Below are 22,892 nucleotides of genomic sequence, written 5' to 3'. Positions count from 1 at the left end.
TTTTAGTTCTTGCATGTGTTGTTATACCATGTGAAGTGTCGTGTTTTGCCGCATAAAGGTTTTTTTGTTGGGTTTATAATTTTTAAATTTTTTCTTCAAAATTTATCTAGTGGGTCTATTATTTTTTCGTCATAAATTATTTAAAGGGTTCTCATAATTTTTTCACTTGAAAATTTTTTGATGGGTTAAAAGAAAATTCATCAAAAATTATTTGTAGGTTCTATAATTGTTTCCTTGAGAAATTATCTAGCGGATTTATAGTGTTTTCCTTAAAAAAATATATTTAGTTTTACTAGTTTTTCTTCAAACACGAAGCTTCGTATTTGTTGATCCGTGTCTCAGATTATGTTGCCTGGTTTTGATCGACTTTTCACTTGCAAAATCATTTTTGGTATTTCTAATTTTTCTCCTAAAAAATCATCGCCTTTGTAGTTTGCTTTGGGACATCATGTCAATCTACAAAGTTTGGAGGGTTTGCCAATTTTTCCTAAAAAATTGTGCTAGTTGTTCTCAATGTTTGTCTTCATCTCCAAGGAAGAACAACTCCATTATCCAACATCAGGTTGGATGTTTTGTAATGATTTTTCGTTAGATATCTTGTTAATTCTTGTGTCTGAGAGGATCATTACAAATATACCCATTTCTACGACCGTCAAATGCCTTCCTGATGTGAGGGCTAGCAACATTGAGTCTGTTTCACTTGTTCTGCTTCCCTTCTCCTTCCTAGGTTCTTCTGGTAGTTTAGCAGTCGGAGCCATGTTTGTGAGTGTCGCTCGTAGTTGGGGCATTGTGAGGATTAGATCATTTAATTTTACTGGCACTTCAATTTGTAATATCGGCCTTATAATGTTCTGTTCTGCGTAGTTCCTCATTGAGGAACTCGCAGTGTCCCACTTCTCCATTTGTGATTTCTTTGTCTACATACCCTTTTCAATTTTTGCCTGTGCTTCTTCTAGTCTCTTCTTTTCTTTCGTCGGGTCTGGGTACAGCTTTGCATGTTTACGTGTAATTGCCAGGACTTCCTCTTAGTTCGTTCTCGATTTAATGCTGATCAAATTCACTCTTGATTTCGATTTCGGGCACTTGGCATCTTCATGGTCTCCAGGACCACACCATATGCATAACAACTGCAGTGTGTTCGTCGTTGTACAATTTCGTGCAAAGTGGCCCCACAAATTGCATGCCCAACACTTAACCATCAAACGACCGTTCGCATCATACTGAATCCAACTGTGGCCCCCAATATTATTGTTATTATTGCTGTTGATATTGTTGTTTTGTCCCCTTCTGTTGTCTCTGTACCCACCTAAGGTGGCACCGTCATTTGTATTTCCGTTCCCTCCTGACGTGGATGCTTCCTATGTGAGGAGCACTTATTGATGCCCTCTTGTTTTCATATTGAACGAGCATTCCTTTGTGGAATGTCCCGTAATTTGGCAGATATCACAGAACTGATTCTTTGGACAGGATCCCTTAGTGTGACCTTCTATCTTGCATTTTGTGCACCATACCTCGTTTTCTTTGGTCTAGCTATTTCCTTTCTACATATTCTTCAACTTTGTCATCATCTTGACCATATCCTTTTGGAGAACTCGGACTTTACTGCCCTTTTCATCACTACTGCTATCCTCAGAAGAGGATTCATTCAAGTCAGGTGGTCTGCTTTTCTTCTTCTTTTTCTTTGGTTTTTGTTCACTCTCTAAGTCCATCGCTCAATTGTACACTTTTGTGTACGACGACGGTGGTACAATCTTCACTTTCCTTTTTAACTTCGGGCATAGTCCTATGAACCATCTCTTTTTCAGCCTGTCTATTGGCTTACTTTCCCTTTTATTTACTAATTCTTTTAGTTTTCTAGCATATACACGGACTGTTTCATGTCTTCCTTGTTTTGTGGTGTAGATTTCTACTACTATCTCGTTATCGTCTTGTAGCAATTGAAACTCTGTAATAAATTCCTTCTTTGTGTTTTCCCATGTGGTTAGCTTTGTCAGATCGATGTCCGAAAAACAATCGATTGCTACACCTCATAAGGTGGCTAGAAATTGCCTCGCCCATTCGTCATGGTCGTTTTCTCCATTCCCTATCCAAATCGTCTCGCAAGTTTTGCAATGTTTGATTGGGTCAGCCGTGCCATCCCCATCGAACTTTGATAATTTTTCTTTTGGACCGGCCATCGGTACCCTTACTTTCTTTTGTTGTGCATTGTTGTTTGTACCCGCGTTGTTCTGTACTCTCATACCGCTCTGAACACATGAGTTACGGACACCTACGGTCTCAAGTGGTGTGAAGGCTTCCTCAAGGACTTGGTTGTTTCGACCAAACTATATTTGTTCATCAAGTGTATCAGGGACAAAGAGTTCACCCCACGCTCGTGTTCCTTCAACAATCCGAGCTGCACTAGTCCTTTCCCTTCCGTCTGGATTCCCCCGTGGCGTATACCAGTTTACCAATTCTTCCTTTGTTCCTTCGATCATCCTTTGCCTTTCTCGAGCTTCTTCTATCAACCTCTCCCTTGATCGACTTGGTGACTGCACTTCATTTGTTAGTGCTCTCATGGTACCATGGTCACCTCCTGTGACACCACTGCCATACCCTTCAACAAGTTGTTGGAGTTTGTGCCTCAGGTCGCTTTGTTGTGTGTGGTTTAATATTTCCTCGTGCCACACTTATGTTGTCATCTTCTAGATTCTTATTTCTATCTCTATTCAATGTGTTCGGCATTCATAGCACCCGATCCTTATAGGCAACAGCACCAAATGTTTACCGTACAGGATAAATGGTTTATTAATGCATTTAAACAATAGACAAGAACATGTAACACAGAAGTATTCCTTTTATTATTCGCATGTATACAGAAGATACTACAATATTTGAAATGATTGATTATAATGATGATCCAAAGTCCATTCTAGACGGTGTGCATATACCTTCCCGAAGGAGTGACTCAACCATCACGCGCCCTTTCGGATACTATTCTACCCCTCAGCTACAATATAGAATTTACCGACAACAAGTCATAGTTGGTGGCAAGCTCATCTCTTTTTAAAAATCTTTTTAAAGAACAGGGCATCCTTCCCTATTGCCATTTTTTTGGATAGCTTCTTGGTGATTAACATTTTGCAGATCCTGGGAGGATCTAAGCAGCAGCAGAATGTTTTGCAGAATTTGACAATGAACATTAACAAAGGGTATTAGAATATTATAATGTTCCTTTAATAGTCATCTTAGTTAGTCTTTAATTTATTAAATAGTTTCTATTTTCCTCTTTAGTTCACAATTGTTTCTTTTACAAACATTATCTTTGTAAATCTATATAAGGATCTTTCATCTCCTCTGTTTAATACGACACAAAAGCATCGATTTATCATAACACAGAATGCAGCTATCAACAAAACTCTTAATGTTGATTATCTCCTTAAGAAGTAGCTGCTAATTCTCAAAAGTTTCCACAATATGAAGTGCAATAGATATCTCAAATTATGAAGCCTCTAACCCCCAAAGAATGATCTACCCAAAGTGGAAAATTCAAATGCTTCAGTTGATGCCCCTACTGATAGCATTATAGTCTACTTTTTGGAACATGGATGGGCAGCCTTCTCTTTAGCAAATCCAAGTAATGTCTCAAAATGATTCATTAGGACAAAAAAATGCAGTTTCTTGTTTAACAAGTGTTATACTTTCTGTTTATAGATAATCTGATCTAATGAAATTGAAATACTTAAGATAGCCACTAAAAACTGATAAAATTTAGGATCTCTAATAGATGAACAATCACAAATAAATGCAATTTATTTCTGAATTAAATATGCAGAATCACTTGACTTATCTTTCTTTATGTTTGTAGCAGACTCTCTGATTTCTTTCTTCCTCAGCGCTGATTGCTTCCACTGGATGACTGTAAGATAGATATTGAGAATGATAAATGCAATAATGTTATATATCAAATTCTGCAGGTACTGGTATATTTTGTTATGTATTTTATATCTTCTCTGCAGATCGAAGTTCTCATATATATAAATATATGAACAGACATGACCCCGAAGAGTCATGCCTCTGTGTGGCCCATAGGCCACGTAGGGACATGCCTCTTCGGAGGCATGGTTGACATACAGTATGTTTACATTTGTTACCGCTAACAACAATCATAAAACACAATACGGGTTTGAGACCCGATAAAGAATTAATCCTCGACTCGGGTAATATCTCGACACCATCATAGTTGAGAACAATATGAAGTCTGTATTAATTCTCAGATTGCGGGTAACATAGAAACCCGACAATGATATCTGATATGTATAACATGGAAACCGACAGCAAGGTCTGTTAAGTTGGTCGATCATAAAGCATTTGTATTCTGTCATAAGTAATAATAATGCATAACAGAGGTGTATGTATAAGTACACGTATGCATACATTAATATGAATACGTGTACGTATAGATATACCTCTGTCATGTATATCAGACAGTAACATATGCATATTTCTTATGAATGAAAGACAGATATCAAAGTCAAACTAATAATTGCTTATTTCTCTGAATTGATAACATCATAGAGAATTCAGAAATAGTTCCCCAGATGCTAAAACATTAACAAAAACAGGCATATGAATCCTTCTGTTAAACCATGTTAGCTTTCTTCTTTGGAATATCTTCATTCTAAATTGTACGGCTTAGAGAACATAATGTACAGCACAGGGTGAAGAGCTCAAGACTTGTATCTCCAAGTCTGTAGTCTAACAGACAGTTGTTAACAACCTTCCGAATCCCACCCAACCTCCTTATTTGTACTTAGAAACCTTACTGTTTCCAAAATTAAACAACCCCTATATATTTATAGTTGCGTTTGGAAACAAATAATGGGTCTATGTGTTAACATGAAAAATAGTATACAAGGCTTACCATATCCTTTTTCTGAAGAGTTGGCAATAATATAAGAATCTCAAAAAATTCAAACCCAAGATAAGTGTATAACATAGATTCATAAGTCATTTTGTGTTTCTTGTTTTCAAGCTAATCTTAAAACTTAAGCATGCATTTTTGACTGGCCTAAGGAAAAGATATCAAACAGAATAAACTTTTCAATTAATGGTTGTTAATTTGAATCTTTTCATCTCTTACTCTTCTTTGATTAAAAATGCTGCAGTCCATAAAAATACAAAATAAAAATTTAAGGCAAGAATGCACATGAACATACAAGTAAAACCTGTGCATAGTGTTTCAAATAGATCAGTAAAGAATCTACTGCCATGATTATATGGATCTCACAACATAGAATTTATTGTCACTCATAGAAAAGGATAACTACCTGAAGGAGAAACTCACCTATGCACTGCAATAACATCATCATTTGACCTCTCAATGAAATGATCACTTGTCAGAGACAACATTCTTTTGCGCACTTGCTTCTTAGCATCCAAGCTTTTCAAAACTTCAAACTCATATAGGACTTGGTAATCCCTCTATGTAGCAAATCAAACAAATATGTTAACAGTTTCAAAATGTATATGAAATGATTTCAAGATCCCTACTGACCATCTTCAAAGAGCTTGATGCTTACCCACTTTCTTAGGTAGGCACAAATATTTTCAATCATTGTATTTGTCTTTATCTTCCCGATCTCCAAGTCTTTATTCAAATACGTCTGCAGGTTATTATTGGACGTATGAATATGCAATTACAAAACCTCTTATGAGTTGGAAGTGTACAAAAATGCTTTAACAGTGAAAACTATCCAATGCAGGAGAAGTATTTGTAAATGTAAAATATTCTGTCAACAAAAGACATGAACTGTGAAAACAAGCTTTCAACCTGTCTTCATAAGTACACAATTGACATACTCAAATGAGTAAACCATAATCTGTTTCCGCAGAATTCATGTCCTCTCTAAAATTGTTTCATTAGGATTTAACAACATTCAAGCAATCATCAGAGCGTCAAAAATTAATGGCATTTGCATTTCAGAAGCATATCTCATCTGAATTAATTAATAAATACCTCTCTCCTTATATACTTTCAATTTAGTTTTTCACCATTTATGTATATCATGATACACTCCCAAGACAAGAAATCCAAGTGTATCATTCTCAAGATTTCCATCTCACTTATTTTGAAATAACCAAGCTTTCACAGACAAACATTATGGAGGACTGTAACTAAGGGCATACTGTATTGTATAGCACATCTTTAAAACTTATGTTCCTTCTGGCCACAAATAAATTGCTAGAAAACAATCCTGTACAGAAAACAGATTCATAAGAAAACATGTAGATGCAACAGCACCCCAACTACACGTTTCCTCGGTCTGCTTGTCACAAATAAACTAAGAAAGCAATAAGGTTTGCTTTGATATTTATGTTTCACTCAAGTGACTCTGTTTTAACTTGATTAGTTAATTATACCTTCATGTTTCCAATTTTTTATTTTTGAGACCCATTTTGCCTCCAACCAATTTGTCTTGAGATTGACAAGTAAAGATTTGAGCATTTTCTAACATGGTCATTAACCAAATTGGGCCATAACAACAAATATTAGGCAGATGGTCTCGAAACACATGATGGATGATGTATTGATTATCTTTTCATTTTCATGGAGGCCAATTTTGACTATGCTCCACTGCGCTAACATAGATAGGCCTTGTCCGGGAGAAAGATGTGATGGTATCAATTCAATGATATAGAAAATGAAGTCCATCATAAATAAGAAAAAACAAGATCTTAAAGAAATGATAATCAATAAGTTGCATAAAATTATTGAACATGATGAACACCTTATCACATCTTCTTGCCTTCACTTAAATCTGAAATATTGTAGTGTTAAGATTCTTTAAATGCTGATGAGATTTCCCCCATATAACTATTCTCAAGACAACAAGCGTTTCAAAGCAACTATTCATAGACTCTTCCGAGATCCTGATAGTGTGATGCAATTAGGATTGAATTCATGAATTTTGTACACTCCATTAATTTTAGTATCAATGCACTATGACAACTTTATGGTTGATGCTCTTAGTCGATTGTACTTCCATCAACAATCAATCACTCACAAACCTACAACTTCTTGGAATCTAAGTTTCATTTATAATTTAAGTTTTATTGCTCTAACACTTTGTCTGAAATCATATAGCTCTAACTCCATCCACTCAGTGCAACAACTGCACTGGTAAAAGGCAAAAGACTCTATGTAAATTCCAATTTGCACCTACTTTTGCACAAAAGAAATGGCTACAAGGGGACACAGGGAAGTTGGGTGATCCAGAAAGAACATACTAAATTGGATGATTCCACTTACAGATTTGTTGCACTTGATGTTGAGGATGAACCAATCAGCAAGCATGAGAGCAACATGCTAGCTTAACTATTTGTGGTTCTCCTCAAAATTGCAGCAAAATCTTTTGGGGTAAAACTTGGCAAATCAAAAGCTTAAGACTTTTGAAAAAACTGGCAGAAAAAGAAAAATGGGATTTTTAGAAAATAAAAAGATGTAAAAAGTAACAAAACTTACTTTTCTTGAAATTTTAAGGCATTTGTGTTGGACATGAATGGGGGCTTGGGTCTTGGAAGTGCATAGCACACACACCGAAGTGTTGAACTTGTATTATAAGGATAGGACTTTGCAGAGTAGTTACTCAGGGAAATTGAATCCAAGATTTGACGAAGCCATTTAAATCATTACAAGCTAAATTATATTAATTTCTACCCGTTTATGGTGTTCAATAATAGGTAAGATTGGACCCCAACTATTATTATCTCGCTTTATTTAAGCCTGAATTAATTACCTAAAACTCGAGAATAGTTCTCAACATGGGAAGCATAATATTAATGTTAAAATCCTAAAGGTATTTGTTTAATTACTTTTATATTTTTCACCATATATTAATGTAATTTTATGTTTGCAAATGGAAGAAACCCTTAGAACTACACTCAAATATTGACTTTGACAAAGATAGGCAAAAAGTGAAAAATAAGGCTTTGGATTTATCTGCGAGTACTCATAACATATAAGTAGCAACTCAGTATAAACCGTATGCCCTTTCTTGTGCCTCCATTCCCTCCATCAATCGCTTCACTATCTCCCACCTCTCCCTAGCTTATCATGCCCTCCTCAACCTTACCTCAGGACCTCCCCTCCCACCCTCACCTCCCAGCTCTCCCTCAAGCCACCCCCACCCACACCTCATTTTCCTTTGTCAATGGTGACCAAGACCTCTTCACCCTTCACCTTAGACAACTCCTCCCCCAGGATTCCTTCACTAATATTGGTTGTGCCTCGAACATGTTTGACGGCCTCACGGATGTGCTTTGGGAATCTTCCCTATTGTCCTTCCCCACTACACCACCCCTTTTTTACCACGGCCCAAATGCAAGTGCACCTTTCATATGAGCCTGTGGTTCAATGAGGATTGCAAGTCCTTCCACCACTCAGTTCGCCCTATCATCTCATCGATGCCTCCTCGTTCACCCAATAGAATCTCTTACTACCTATTTTGTTGTCATAAGAAGTGGTTATTCTTCATGACACAATGTAGATCCCTTTGCACTTCAATTCTTTAGTCCCCCAAGCTCTTTTGGTGCACCCTCCCCCCCAAATGTCACTACCCTAGATCACAACTCTTTGGTCTCACCAACCTCCACCCTTTACGATATTCCTAGCCAACACCCCCCCCCCCCCCACCCTTCACCTCACCACTCCACCTCGTTGTCATCTCTTCACCTTCTCCAACATCTATGAGCCAGTCCGATCCAAGATGAGTAGTTAGGCGGCAGATAAGGAAGGGTTCCAAGTGGAACTCTTTAAGCTTGGTACCACAGTTTTGGATTCCTTCATCACTATGCTCTCTACCAGGGTGGTGTCTTAGTATCCTCTCTTCTTTGTTGTGGCATATCATCCATCTAATCCACAAGGTTGGGTCGGCCTCGGTTCCCAACAATAATAGGACCATCTCAGTTGGGCACACACAATTCTTTCCAGGGACCTTGATCTACGTCATTTTCATGCAAGGGGTCAGCCAAGTTTCTAGACAAACTTTTAGACCATTGACCAAATTTTGACTTTGCAGGCTATTATTAAGGAGGCTTGAAATGGCTCTATGAAAGTCTATTGTTGCTTTGTGGACTTCCACAAAGTGTTTGATTTTGTCCCTCGTGCAGCTCTTTTACAAAGACTACGAAAGATTGGGATTCTAAAAATTCTACTGATGGCCATCATGAGATTGTACGACTGTGATGAGTACTACCTTGTTTGGCATTGACAATAACGAGCTTGAGGTATTCCTTCGGGATTACTCACTTTTGGGTGATTGCATAAGGTTCAAATCTCCATATTATTCTTTGCAGAAGATGTGCTTTTTCTATACTCCTCCCCGAAGGGCCTTCAATAGCTTCTTGATGGTCTGGCCTCTTTTGAAATTCGCAGAAGCTGGTGGTTGACCTGGACAAAACCTGGGTGATGATCTTCAACTTCTTGAAGACCTCGTCTCTGCTTATTTTTCTAAGGCAAGGAGGTCGAGATCTCGTCTTCTTATAGGTACCTAGGAGTACAATTCTTTGGACCCAATTTTAGAATGAGACATTCCATGAAACTCAAGGTCAACAAGGGGTTTCATTGCTTTGCTTTGCTTGAGAGATAGTGTTTTTGACATCACTTTCAAGAAACCACATCCAAGATGTTTCTCGTGGCCTCCTTGATTAGGTCAACCATACTTTACGAATTTGTGGCTTAGAGGCCCTCTAGAATCGGACTGGACTTCAGTGGGAGAAAGTCTAAACCCTTCTTCTCTAGCGCATCATCAGGTGCCACAAGTCCACTACTCTCTGTAGCATTTTGGCAGAGTTTATAGCCCATCCTTTCAAACTCAAGGCAATCTTCAATTTAGTTTGGTTCCTCCATCAACTTCGTGGTTTTGCAGATTCGATCAAGGAATGTCACAGATAATCTTACTTGGCCCATCACTTCTCGAAGGCAATTGTGGGTGCCAACACCACCAGTCGGGCCCATTGCTACAATGCTCAAGCCTTTGCTCTACTGAGCTCAGTGGTGATTGAGATTGACCACCTTCCCCACTTTCAGTTCTCTTTGGATACCCCTATTCACCTCCCTTATAATGTCCCATGTTGGAAACTTAATTTATCTTATATTTCTTGATTAGGGTTTGGATTGTACTGGTTATGATAGAATTAGTCATTTATCTCATTAGATTTAAGTTATCTTTAACATTTATATCCAACCTTATTATTATTTCAACTTAATAAAGAAAGATGTAGGTGTTATCCAAGTTGCCTAGATACCAACCTCACAATGGATTCCCTCAAAAGTTTATAGGTCCACGTCCATATCACGAAGGCTTATGGAACACTGACCCCCACCCTATCTTGGGAAAAAGATACTTTGCTTGGATTTATGTAAGCCCCTCCCTAGAAACATTTTAGCTCCTTCCTTCTCAGACCATGATAGTAATAAGTTTTGCGCATACATATATTCAAACATAAAACATAACATACATATATATAATTATAATTACAATATTAACATATATATAATCTCTTACTATTATGGACTTCACACACACACACATATAAACTTATAAGATCATATGATGGCTCTTTATCCACATACATATTGGCCATGTATTCCCAATAGGATTTAGATATAATATGGACTACAGATATATATCGGTATTAACTCATAAATAAGTTACAACATGCAAGTTTGTTGTCACCAGATATTTGCTAACAATAAATAAAATTCAGTCCATATATATGTATATTCCTTTATGCTCTCTTCCACCATTATATTATACAAACTCTCCATTCAATGCCTTGAGTGGTTGATGTGAATAACTAACATTCCTTCATGATCAAAGAGTTGTCTTACATGAGACATGTCTCATGTCTTAAGGAGTTTGTAAACTTTGGTGAAGAAACTAAACAATATACTAATCTTAGTCTATTAGTTATCTTGAAATATCAATCCTTTTCAATTATCTCTCATTATTTTAGAAGTGTTATCGCTGCTAAAGTAATTATATAATCATTGCACTGTCTAATAATCAGATTATGCTACTCGGCCATTTACAGTGATAAGTCCTTTTGACTCTTAGAGATTGGTTAGAATTCATGTTTGTTCATTCAGCATTTACCAGTACCCAGTTTTAAGGTTATGGTTACATAGGAACAAATATCAATTGGAAAGCTAAAATGCTCATAGTGCAACTTAGAACAGGTTCCCATCATTTGAGGTATGAAACGGGTAGATGGACACAATGCAAAGAAAAATGGGAGAGAGTGTGTTTATTTTGCAACATGGGAGTGGTGGGGATAGAGCGACACTTTATCATGAAATGCCCACCGTACATTGGCATCCGATCCAGCTACAGGGATATCCTAGCAACCTACAATTTAGATGCTAATTTTGAGGAACCACAGCTTGACAAGACAACAACTTTAGTGATTGACATTCATTATTGAAGAGCAGACCTAAAGAAGCAGTTTCAAAAGGCTTAATATTTTGTTTCCCTTTTCGGGAGGTGTGCTTTTCTAGTTGCTCTCATAGGCTGCTTTGGCCTCGTGGACGTTATTAAAATCTTTCATTCATTCATGTTGTGTATACAGTTCCTTCATGTATCTGTAATATCTAAGAAATAATTTTCATGAACATGGTGTTACATTCTTAACAAATATTGTCGAGTGTAATTTTCAGGGCTTACATCTATCATAAAGAACGATGATTCTCATACTTTTGTCTGTAAAAGTAAGAAAGAATATGAATTTGAAAAGAGCAAATCTATATCTTGGTTCAAAATTTTATTTGAATTTGACACTCATGTATTTGTTGTTTTGTGCATATTTATAAAGACATGCTTGCAGATGGTAAGCACTAAATTTATTTTATAGATAATTAGATGAAAAATCGTTTCAAGAATTGTTCTCTCCCCGACTCGAGCAGACAATAATGTAAATTGTGATGACACTTCAAGAAGTATTTTAAAATGTTTTGTTCTAGACAAATCATCTGAAGTCGAGGTTTGTCAAGGACATGTTTGTATATCTTATATTCGTTATCTTTGTATAATTGATACTTGTACGAGCATTGATAACTATTGTAAGGAATTTTTGTTTGCTTAATGATCAATATATTTGATTGAAACGTTTAATTAAATATTTAATTATTAAACAATTAATCTATTATTTAATTAAAAACTTACTTCAATCTATTTATTAAATACTTTATTACGAATTGAGGAATTTCACATCCCTCCCCAACAAGAATTCAACAAGTGCGTCAGGACAAACATCTTCAAGCGATATATTCTCACAACATATATTAACCCCCAAGGGAGGTTTGTCATGATCCGACCCACGCAACAACCTTTCTACCAAATAAAACCCATACAAGATTCTGGAGGACAATATTGTCCAATTGGAGTTTAGAGTACGGATTTCAGAACACCACAGACAATATGGAGGCTGTACAGTGTCTGAGTGACTGTACGGTACGATGGATGGAGAGGAGTCGTACACCAAGGAGGTGAAGGTCGTGTAGCGTGGAGAAGCCTGTACGGTGGGCAGTAGGTTCCATACGGTAGACAGGTTGTACGAGGAGCACAATGGTCGTACGGAGGAGGGTGGAGGAACACAAAGGTCGTACGGTTTGGGACGTACAGTGAATGTAGAACAGAGTTGTACGATGGATTCAAGAGAGTCGGAATAGGGCCATATGATGGATTCCAGAGGGTCAAAACAACGTCGTACGGTATGATTCCAGAGAGTTATACAGTGTGTGGTGGGCATATGGTATGGGGCTGCTTTCAATTGTTAAATATTAACATGATAATCCTACTGGTCTGAGAAGTGCAAACCGCACCTCAGTCTTCTTCCATTAATATCAAATGTTAGCCTTTATATGCACTAGACTTGACATAAGATAGACGGCAATCCTTGGAAGAAACTACATTTTATACTAACCATAACAAATTTGTTATGTTAGTTAAGCAATTAATTATTTCTTGAGGTGCCGATTATCTCAAGTGGTGTTTGGGCTGACCTAAGGAAGGTCATCTTCCTTTAAGGGACATGCCCTTCGGTCTTGATATATGTGGTAGGCATCATTGTAGTTTGAGGACACACAATAATAAGAAGTCTGCTCTCTCAAGCAATAATACCTATACAAATACATTGCAGACATAAATCAAGTTCAGATCAGAGTTAAAGAATTTGCAGAAACTTTACATGGTATCAAAGCGAGTTCCTTCATTGGAAGCTTAACCGCTTCAAGGTAGGTCCATTCAGATTCATGGGCAGAATTGAACAAGCCTGACTAAGGGATGGTGTATTAGAATTTCCAAGAAATTTTATTTCTATAGAAGCACAACAAACAAGAAGTTTGAACCAATCTGATAATGGAAATCCAGATTATCTGAAATTCATTTTTCCCCCATTCTCTGCTATTCTGATCCTCAGTTTGACACAGGTTTATTTGGTGATCTTGATTTGATATATGTGGGAGGAGAGTTAAACCAATATGCTGATTGGAAAGGTTGTTTCGCTGCATTCCATGACAGGGACTTTCTATGGTTGAAGTTATTGTAAAGGCGGGACTACAAAGAAAGAACGATTGAAAGCTAGATGAGTCAGATTGTCTCTAAAGGTTATAAATATCTAACTTTCAAAGCATTAAAGTCATAAACTAGCAGGCAAAATAAATAAGCTCTCATTGGATGTGTGATATAGTATCGTATGGTCACTGAGAATTAAAATTTGTTGAAACGATAGTGGAGCTTATAAATAAACATGGGTAAAGCATCGACAATAATCTTTGACGACTTCAGTAGTATTGGGCACAATGTTCATATGGAGCATACAAATCATTCTTGCTTGTCGTGAGATGAGTTCAGTGTTGGGAACGAAATTGGTATGGCCTCTAACACGATTTTGTTGTCTTGAATTTAGCTTCTCACAAAGGAAATTTAAGAGTGAAGCTTGCCACAAAATCTATGAATATTGTTCTGTCACATTGAAAACGCTATTGTGAGGTACAAGAATACATTTTTATCACAGAATTGGAGCTACACGACAAATATCATTGACTGTGTCTATGTAAAAGTAATAAATAAATGAGAGCCTTCCTTAGTGATTGAATGTGTCTGGAGTATCGAAAAAAAAACAAAAAAAAAACCACCAACTCAAAAATATTCCTTGCTCCTAACAAGAGTCTTGGTGGAGATTGGTATTACTGTCGTTACAAAGGATTTCTTTGTGTCATGGTTTGGCAAAATATTGATATTACAAGAATCTCGAGTTGTAACGTTAACCTACATACAATGAGTTAGTACATTTATCCACTCGTATGAGCACAATGTCTCAACCTTAGCTTGTTTGTAGCTAACTTGTTGAAGATTGCCATTCATAGCAGAGTGCATGCACTAGGAGTTGTGGTAGAAGAAATTGGGATGATTGAATGATTCAGAGACGAATTTAGATTCAACACACTGTAGTTCATCACCAATTTCAGCATTCCTTGAGAATCACAGCAATTCAGGGGGTTGGCAAAATTGGAACAGTGATTCCACCAAAAATGAAATTGTTGCATGGAAGCTAAATTTGGTATGCTCTCTGAATGTCTTTTCACTATTGAGAATGGAGGAGTTTAATCACATTACTACACAAAGCGGGACTCTATTAACACGAAAGCATTCGAGCAGAAGTGAAGGCAGACGCAAATGTATACATAATATATAAATACTAGAGTATTACGCACCGGTTTGGAGAATAACAATGACAACTGAAAGAAAAGAATGCAATAAATTATGAGATGGGAATGTTGATTTGATGTTACATTTTCAAAGGGAGGTTAAATCAACTATCTTTTTGTGTAGACCAAAGTCATCTCTGCCGAGAGGGAGTATTTCAATCATTTTATACTTGTTAATAAGTTTCTTTTCTGTGATATGACTCTTGTCAGGAATGAGTCTTAGGTGTTATTGCATTTCTTTCTGAGTATGAGTTAAAGAATTAAAATTGGTTAAACCATTAATTCTAAGATAAATCTGGACTAAGTGACATAAATAGAAATTCTCATGGTTTGATAATGACACGTAAACCTTTGAGAAGTTATCCGTAAACTTTAGCTAGATAACAGGAGGGGATCTTACAGTGTACATATTGAGAGGGAGTCCTACCAAAAGTAGTTAAACCTTAACTTTAGAGGAAGCAGATAGGAAACTTGTAAAATATTCACTAAGAGAGTAGATCACATTAAGTGTCATGGACTTAAGTTACTTCAATTTGGTTTAAATACAATCATGGATAAATTGAGAACTTGCATACGTGGATTCAATCCACCTTAGAGATGCTCGAACTTAAGAGGGAGTTTATATATGGGCCTACTTTCACCTAGTTTTGCATTATAAACTCTTCCTTTGGCGATTCATATGTATTAGCATTTCTCTTCAAGACTATATTTAGCCTAGGCTACATTACTGATTGTGTTTGTTATAATCATTGGCTATTATAGAAAAGACTAAACCTCTTTTATATAGTTGAGCCTATAATTGATATTTTGCATGATCATGTATTTGATAAGTGAATATAGCATACACCATATTTTTTGCATATCTGGCTAAAAATATCTATGTGATTATATTTTTTTGATTTGTGGATAGTAGCGATCCATGGTTTGAGTCTTCTCAACTCAAGGATTAAGTACTTGGTGGACTTAATATCTAGATACTAGTACTCGAAGCACTTGGTGAATATCATGTATTTGATATTCGGATACCAATGTAGGTGACATCATGGATTTGATATTCGATTTAGTACTTGGTGGACTTAATGTCCTGATACCAATACAAGTGACATCATGGATTAGATGTCGGATTTATTTCTATCTAACCAAAACCAAAATAAGTGATTCATCTAAATCATAACCACCAATGTTTCAAATGCTTTTAAACTTACGGCTTGGAACGCTGCTATGACAAAAGGATACCATTACATGTTTAAGAAATTATTCCAAGGCCTAAAAGGAAATCTGTTGTTTCTTCTAAATAGATATTTAAAATTAAGCATGATGTTGATGGTAGCATTAAAGCCAGATTCATAACTAGAGGATTCTCTCGGATGAAGGAAATTGTTTATGAAGAAACCTTTGCTCCAAGTTGCCAGATACATCTCTGTAAGAACAATCCTAGCTATTGCACCATCGAAGGGATGGAAAGTACATCAAATGGAAGGATTACAGAAGAGGTATATTTGGAACAACCTGAAGGATTTGAAACTCATAACCCTAAAATCTTTGTTTGCGGGCTCAAGTATGAGAGAATTGACTTGGACCTTCATGGGTACACAAACTCAAATTGGGATAGAAGTGTAGCTCATAGGAAAAGCACTTTAGGATGTTGTTTCAGCAATGATGCACTGCTGCAAAAAGCAAGCATCAATAGCACAGAGTTCCACATAAGTTGAATACATTGTTGCAGCAATGGCCTCTCAGGAGGCAGTTTGGCTTAGAAAATTCTTGTGGGATTATTTGGTCAACCCATGAATCCTACTATAATTCATTGTGATAATCTGAATTCCATTAAGCTCTCTGTGAATTCAGTTTTCATTATAGGTCCAAGCATATTGAAATTTCTTACCATCATGTAAGAGATATGGTAGACAGGAATTCTGTAAAATTAGAATACATTTGCACTGTAGATCAGACAACAGATATTCTTACCAAACCTCGCTCTAAAGTGAAGATAGATCACATCAGGAAAAGACTTGGTATGGTTGAATTATTATACATTTGTATTCTTTAATTCTTAATGAAATGATTTTTAAAATTATTATTGTCAAGCTATTGACTATTGTGGGCTTCACCATTTGTGTTCATTATCTAAGAGGTGACGATCTTTGAGATAATGAACACTTGTATAAAAGGCATTATGAGAGAAGACAATCTCTTAGATGATGTGCTAAACAGTAAAGATCTACTATCAGATCTAGATGAGTTCAAGATCACATTGTGATGTAGACATTGTTATGCCTATGAGTCACAATTTGGATAAAGGAAGAATTTTATTCTCCAAAGTTTATCCTATATTCTGGTAGATCTTAACTCGGGATCATGTTTTGATATAGGAATGCCAGTTCCTATGAATCACAACCTAGATAAATGAAGAACTTAATTTTTCTTCAAATTTTATCCTGTGTATTGCATTACATGCAATACTAAAGTGATAAGTCATAATGTGCTATGACTTAGTATCATATGTTACACGATACCACTTTTCTCAGAAGATTCAAATAGATATAGAGTATCAATCTATGCTTACTCATCATAATTGATGATGCTAGATATGTTATCTCTCAGTATGATTATCAAGTTACGAGGCAGTGTTAAATATTAACATGATAATCCTACTGGTCTAAGAAGTGCAGACCGCACCTCAGTCTTCTTCCATTAATATCAAATGTTAGCCTTTATATGCACTAGACTTGACATAAGATAGGTGGCGATCCTTCGAAGAAACTATATTTTGTACTAACCATAACAAATTTGTTATGTTAGTTAAGCAATTAATTATTTATTAGGTGTCGATTATCTCAAGTGGTGTTTGGGCCGACCTAGGGAAGGTCGTGTTCATTTTAGGGACATGCCCTTTGGTCTTGATATATATGGTAGGCATTATTGTAGTTTGAGGACACACAATAATAAGAAGTCTGCTCTCTCAAGCAATAATACCTATACGAATACATTGCAGATATAAATCAAGTTCAGATCAGAGTTAAAGAATTTGCAGAAACTTTACATCGATGATGTTGTACAGATGAAATCACGTGTTTAGAAAATGATCAAATCACTTAATACAATCAAGATAAAACTCGAACAAGAAATCGAAAGTGAACACAAACATTCGCAATATGATGGTGCTCTGATTTCCTAGATCCGAGCGAAGTATTACAAGCGATGAAATAGGGTGAGGGTTGAATCCCATCGAAACCGAAATAGGCAAGTAGGGAAGATCTTTCACTTCTGAAATGGCGGACAACAGAGAATCCCAACTAAAATTCGCAATACAAAGAAATAATCCAAAATCATACCTAAATACTACCTACAAGTTGTGCATAAATACCCATCGGAAAACTTTCCGAGGGTTTACAAAGATAGCCGAGAGCGACACAAACTATGAAAACAAAAATAAAAATGGGTCCGAGATATATTAAATCAATCGGCCCATTAACAATAGTTTGATAAATGATTTATTTTATAACGGGAACATTACAAGGTTCTAGCTGAGGATGACCTTCTATGCAAAGCACTATATGGATATACAAGATAGGGTCATCGTACGTCCTTCATACTTTTCCCGACATTGGACACACGCTCTTTACATCTCTTTTGGCTCTTGCAAAATGGTTTCTAGGCAGACCACCAAATTGATGAGGAGGATCAGATTTGCCACCTTTGTGACATGGGGGAGACGAAGACAGGAACACATTTTATTTTCCATTGTCCCATATGTTATGAGATTAGAGGGAGGTTTTATTGCATGTTCAAGGGTTATCAGTCGATTTCATCCTTCTTCACATACACTAACCAGCGGTGTCTTGCACTCCATCTCTAGGAGGTCATGCAGCTTCGAAATCACACTTAAAAACTTTAGTTCCTATTGAAATAGACTATTGATCAGCTCATCACTTCCTTCTCCATGTTTGCTCTCTAGCTCAAAGCACCAAACGATCACTTGGCCTCCCTACTTCAAAACATACCATGTTTGGGAGATCTTTCAGGGGTTACATTGGGCAGCAGCCCTCCACTTCTAGCAATTCTCAGCAATGGTTTGGGGCTCCCTCTCTCCCTGGATTGTATCCTTCGATTCTGGACAACTTCTCGGCAATGACTGATTAGTTTGCATAGGGAAGGGAGTTCAAACTGTGGTAGCCAAAAAACCATCACATCATCAGACATTAAGAGGAAACAACGAAGAAGCGTGTGATGTTGTATGTGGCAAGTCAAATAATGAGAAACAACAAAGGAGCATGCCAAGGTGCATTGAATGCGTGTAAAGGAGGAAGGAAATATTCCAATTAAAGGTATAGACAACAAGTCAACACAGATAAAAGATAACATCAGGAGAGCATAATACAAGGGTACGCGATCCTGTAGAGAGGACCAAGCGATGGGGGTCATTCCAAGGGAAAGACCATTGCAAGGTGTACAAACCAAATCGCCCTATAAAGACATCAAGGCCCACAAAATAAGGACATAAGGAGACTACCACACAAAGGGAGTTTTGAAAGGTAAGAAACAAAATATAGTAAAAAGAACAACAGGAAAGAGCGTGGATCATATATCACAAAGTAGCAAGGTATAATTTGGAATTAACAATTAATTTTATAAGAAGAAGTTACTTAATCATATATGTTGGAACAAATGATCGAATATATATTATAATATGATCAAGTATAATCTTGGTAGAGGACATTCATTGTGAATGTCATAGAATGATCCAATTATGAACTTGGTGGAGGACATTCATTATGAATGTTATATTATAATCCAATTGCACTTGGTGGACAATGATCCAAGTATGACTTGGTGGAGGGCATTCATTGCGAATGTCATGAGACGATCCAAGAATAACTTGGTGGATGGCATTCATTCTGAATGTCACAATGTGATCCAATAACTTGGTGGAGAACATTCGTTACAAATTTCAATCATTTCAAATTAGACAACATATCAAAGATATGAAATATTCAATTATATTTACTATATAATTACCAATTTCTTTGTAGTCATTATAGTCCCAAAATAACCTTAATACTGGTGACATTACAATTCTTCTTTTAATGAAGAAACTACCGTTGGATATATTTTTGTTCATAAGTATCCTTTGAAAAATATTCTTCTTTTATATCCTCCACACAAACACTCTCCATGTTTAATTATCATCTACTTTTTTTAAGTTTTTGTTTGTCAAATGTTTCTTTGGAAGAGCACTTGATTTCCCATGCTTGTTTCACATGAATCTTGGCTTTGAGGAGAGAATGAGTTTAAGTAACCAATATAAAATAGAATCTCCATTAATTTTGCATTACACTTAGAGTACGACCACCAAATGGTCAATTGCCTATGTTTGTTTGTGCACTAGCTTGGTTTTGTTGTAGCACTCAAGAAATCTAGGTCATCATGTTCTAAAATTAAAAGGGTTGTTTGACTCCCTCACTTCATTCTTTAGCCATCTAATATCAATGATCATATGCACTTAAAACCATAAATGCAATACTTGCAAGACTTCTCAATGAGTTTTTATTTTCTTGCGAAAAGTTCAAGGTGGTAAGTATTTGCCACACTTTCTTGCTCAAACTTCTCATCAAGAAATCGGAGATTTCGTGTCTATTTCTGAGTCAAAGCAAAATAGAGCTTTTGATGTCAAACAAAAAGCCTATTTTACATTTTGTGAAAAAAAATTGTTGTCCTAGCCAAAAAAGTCCTTTGAAGATATTGCAAGATGATATGCAAAGATTTAGGTCAACTACGAGCAGATTTGAAGAGAACTTTGAACCAAAATCGAATTCACATATAGGTTTCCAGATTTATTTTTCTTTCTTTTTATAAATCATTTTATCTCCTCTTTGTTGTGTCTCGGTTTATAGAAGCTCAACAATGGTATTTCCTAAGTATTCTAAATTGATTTCGAGTGTAATGAACAACAATTATCACCAAATTTCATAATTTTTTCAGATACTTTTATGATTTTCTGAAGAATCTCAACTTTTCCTAAATATTTCAAGCCCTAACACTTGTTTCTTTTTTTTCCAACTATTTATCATATTATTTAAACTAATTTGTTTGTTTACTGATTTTTTAATTAAAATATGTATTTATAGTTTTAATATGTATGTGTAGGTTGAAACTCGATTTATAATGTTAAAAAGATATTCTTCTACAACGGGGTCAGCTTTAGGATTTTCTAATGCCTCAGTAGATGCATGCACATCTAGATATGTAGCATGCATTCTAAATGGGCTAGAGATAAGGCTTGGAGTGTACCTTTAATGGACCAGAAAATAATAATGTAATTTGCATCAAGTATGAAAAAAGAGAATTATAAAGGCAGACACCAATTAAAATACCACCTTGAAAGTATCACAAACCATGATTTGAGAGTTTATGAGAAGACCACAGATGATTACATCAGAACATCTGGAAATTATTGTCCTATTTTTTTCCAAAAACAAATTTAAGTCAATCAAGTGAAAACTAATAACCTATGAGCTTGTAAATGGAATTCAATGTGAAAAGGTTTGTCTCAAGCTCTTGATGGATCATTAGCAAGAGTTGCAAAACCACTTTTCTTTTTGAAATTAGCTCCTGGTCATCATTTATCTCTTTGCATGACATTTCTTCAAACTTGGTACTGATCTGTTGCTCCTTCTCAGTACAAACTTCAATTGTTGCTTCAATATCTATAACCTTCAATGACTAGCTTTTATTCAATGGTAGTTCCTCCCATTCAAAATACTTTTCACAAGAAGGTATGACACTATTCTCACATAAAATCTCTCATTTCAAATCTAAAAACTCAAATCTTTTTCTCTCGAAGGGGAGAAGTTTTGTATTTAAAGGAGTATGCTTGGGCAACTTGTTCGTCGAGCACGACAAAATGAAGAGGGATTATATGTCGTCTTATTCCGATTTCTTATTCAAGAGAAGGATCGGAGGGCCCTTATGCTTCACTCCATTCAGCCCAGCTTATCAACTAAGCGGCAGCTCAAGTGGGGCAATTAACAACTTGAACTATCTGATTTCAGGAGTCGGATTCACATTTCTACTGGAGGGTGTTCTTTAAGCCTTTCAAAAAAGTAGAGGGTGGGAAACTAGCTAGGGGTGGGACTATAGTTGAATAATCTAATAAGTCAGGCTCAATTCTACAAGAGACTTCAAGTCTTGATTAAACGTTCCAAGAACTTCAATCAGCTTGGATGTTGTTCTTCTTGCATGTGTTAGATGAAACATCCCGGATGGATCTCTTCTGTTAAACTGCTGTAATTTTTTATATTTAATTTTGTTTCCCTGTTTATTTATGTTGTCTTGCAGAACTAGACAAAAGTGCAGAAAGATTTGCTTGTTTTTGATAGTTTTATAACATAGAGAGGAATAGGGAACAGCAAACATGAAACAAGATTGGAATAAATAAGTATGCAGCAAAAATCAGATTTATTGCAAATCGTACCAGGCAGATTTGTCTGAATTATAGAGCCAAGCAATCAATCCAATGCATTTCCCAAAGCTCACATACAAATTTGATGTCAAACTAGAAGGTGAAGATTGTTCTCGAATCTAGCATACATATGTAGGTGAATATAAGCAATATCCTATACACCACGTGGTGTAACTGCTGCAAATGGCGTTCCACAGGCTGAAATGAACCACGTCCCAACTGGAAAGATGATTTGCCACGCTGAAACCCCAATGAGAATTGATGTCTCTGTCCTTAATGACCACGCACAATGCCTAAGAAATCCGGTGCCAAAGATTGCTGAGGGCTACGTCCCAGCCAACCACTGAACTGGGGTTTGCGTCCCAGACTATAAATTGCCCATTCAAAGCAAAATCATAACAAGTTGTCAAATATGCAAAAGATGATCTTAGAATGAAGCTTCCATCTCCTTATAACCCCCTCTCAATTGCAAATCGAACCCTAAGTGTCTCCAAGTGGCGTTGTGTAGTGAAAGTGTTATAATTTCTTATTTTAAAGTGGTCATGTTACTAGAAAATGACCTTTTTCCTCATAGATAGAATTCCATTCACTGAAATGCCCTGAGACCAAAGAGAAAGATTTAGAGAATTTCGAGACCTTTCCAACGAGCTATCACACCATAGGATGTGCATCCAGATGAGG

The 22,892-nt window shown here is 36.3% G+C and overlaps 1 protein-coding gene across 1 annotated transcript in view; it reads right to left on the bottom strand.

Annotated features, from left to right (window-relative positions):
• LOC149550607 (uncharacterized) overlaps positions 1-22,892 on the bottom strand; it is a 291,830-nt gene that overhangs the window by 178,860 nt on the left and 90,078 nt on the right. Inside the window, exons 4-5 of the mRNA XM_089793598.1 lie at positions 5,562-5,645; positions 5,327-5,463 (exon numbers count right to left, since the gene is read on the bottom strand). Coding sequence (XP_089649724.1) covers positions 5,327-5,463; positions 5,562-5,645 — 221 coding nt within the window. The remainder of the gene's footprint in view (positions 1-5,326; positions 5,464-5,561; positions 5,646-22,892) is intronic.

Source organism: Cupressus sempervirens, chromosome 7 (assembly GCF_028749045.1).
Source record: "Cupressus sempervirens isolate cs-2001-9-10 chromosome 7, ASM2874904v1, whole genome shotgun sequence".
Taxonomy (NCBI): domain Eukaryota; kingdom Viridiplantae; phylum Streptophyta; class Pinopsida; order Cupressales; family Cupressaceae; genus Cupressus; species Cupressus sempervirens.
Note: the sequence above shows the minus strand (reverse complement) of the source record. Positions and strands in the feature narration are given on the sequence as shown.